Source organism: Nicotiana sylvestris, chromosome 6 (genome assembly GCF_000393655.2).
Source record: "Nicotiana sylvestris chromosome 6, ASM39365v2, whole genome shotgun sequence".
Taxonomy (NCBI): Eukaryota; Viridiplantae; Streptophyta; class Magnoliopsida; order Solanales; family Solanaceae; genus Nicotiana; species Nicotiana sylvestris.
The window spans coordinates 126164138-126166284 of NC_091062.1; the positions used below are offsets into that span (position 1 = coordinate 126164138).

The following is a 2147-nucleotide window of genomic DNA, read 5'->3' on the forward strand; positions in this document are numbered from 1 at the left end:
TAAATTTACAGTAAGGATATTTTTGTCTTGAATAATATTAATTTTCCGCTCTGCGTTTTCAAAGAAGCTAGAATTTATAGCTTCTTCCCCAAAGAAGAAAAATTACTTCTGCTACTGCTCATAAGCACTTCTCTATTTTGGCCAAATACCTTAATTTTTTATTATAAGAAAGTGCTTTTTTCTAAAGCAAAAAAATATTTTTGGCTTCCTAGAAGCTTGGCCAAACAGGCTCTTAGGATCACTTTTTAAAATTTTTGCCAAATACTAATTACTGCTCAAAAGTATTTTTCAAATTGCTTAGAGCCCATTTGGCTTAGTTAATTTAGATTAACTGATAAGCATTAGGTGCTGAAAAGCACTTTTAAGTGTTGAAGCTGATTTAAAAGATAAGCAGTTATGTGTTTGGATAAAAGTGATGAAATTAATAATAAGCAGTTGAAACTGTTTGATTAAAAAGTGTTGATAAGCTCTTTTTATGTTAAAATGACTTAAATGACTTTATAACAATTTACACTACTAAAAACATTATTTCCTTCAAATTTTTAGATTCTACATAGATTATACCTATTTATCATGTTATTTTAATTATAAAAATGATTAGATAATATCTTTTTTATAAATAGAATTTATGTTATGATAAGTATACAATCATAAATTAGAAGGGATGAAGTATAAATTAACAAAATTTAAGAGAAAAACCTTAAATAATGCACACAATGTTTGTAGAGAAGAAACAAGCACTTAATATGTATTGTTTGTAATAAATAAGATTAAAACATTCAACTATCATAAATATCTTGAGCAATCAGAACAGGAATTGCCATCCAAATATTATTATCTCTTTGATTTTTTATATTTTCTTCATTTGCAACGTTGACTCTTGTGGAGGAAAGTTGGGAAACCAATTAACTTCAACAACAAAAAAATTTCTCTCTAGAAAATTCCCTCCCCACTGACTAGTTTCTCCAAACGGCGGGTACGTTTGGAGAGAACGGTGGTTGTCAATGGCAAAGGGCAAAGGTAATGGATCAAGACGACCAAGGAAGACATCGATACTAGTTCTCGGAAGCTCACTAACAACAACCAAATCTCCGACAGCACAGTTAGTCTCTTAGAAAACACAGGCGGCGACACCATTGGTAACTCCAGCTGTGGATCAACAAAACAGAAGGAACGAAAATGGTAATTTCTCTCAATTTTATAATTCTCCGACACATCTAGTAGAATTGGACAGTAGATTGCCTAAGGATGCTAGTGGAATGAACAAAGTGATGAGAGAATGTGTGGCCTCATCTTCGAATGTATCGACTATGGTGCAACCACAACTAAATGAACATGCATATAAAAATCCATAGAAATTGATGGCTAACAAAGATCCAGTAGCTTCGGCGTGAGTTAATTTGTTTGCTAAAAATCAGATGGCATCAAACGACCTTGCTCTGTCTTACAGTCCACCTATGATTATGGATGGTAATGTGGTTATTCAGGATCCCATGGAGCCTGCGAAAGAGGTCGATAAGTGGAAGCACTCTCTGATTGTTGTAGTAATAGGCAAAATTCCAGGGTATAATCATATGAAGAGGTTCATCAACCAGAATTGGTCGAAAGTCCCATGCTCTAAACTATTCTAACATGACAAGGGCTATTTCATCGCCAAATTCAAAGAGGAAGACGACCTTAAAGAAATTCTGTATGGAGAACCATATAAAATCAATAATAAATCTATAATCCTGAAGAAATGGTCTCCTGACATAGAATTTGATACAGCGTTTCTCAAAGAGATACCCATATGGGTCTCTTTCCCTAACTTGCATATGGTGTATTGGGGAAAAGACTCATTGAGAAGATTGGGAATAACTATTGGAGTGCCCCTATTTGCTGATGAATGTACAACTAATCAATTGAGAATTTCGTTTGCCAGGATGCTGATTGAAGTGAACATAACAAAGCCATTACCAACTGAAGTGAAAATACAGGATTCATCTGGCAAGATGTACCATCAAGCGGTGAGGTTTGAATGGCAACTTGAATTTTGTTCAGATTGTCAACGGCTTGGGCATGTATGCAAACGCAGTGAGGAAGTTCAAGGGAAACCTCAGAAAATTCAGAAAGTGAATGGAAAATTTCACCAGCTAGCAAAGGAATGA

At 34.3% G+C, this 2147-nt stretch overlaps 1 protein-coding gene across 1 annotated transcript; it reads left to right on the forward strand.

Moving 5' to 3' along the window:
• The first annotated feature begins 1418 nt into the window (after positions 1–1418).
• Positions 1419–2147, forward strand: LOC138871233 (uncharacterized). The gene is made up of 2 exons (XM_070149102.1): positions 1419–1544; positions 1641–2147. Exons 1-2 carry the CDS (start codon positions 1419–1421, stop codon positions 2145–2147), a joined length of 633 nt encoding a protein of 210 aa, XP_070005203.1.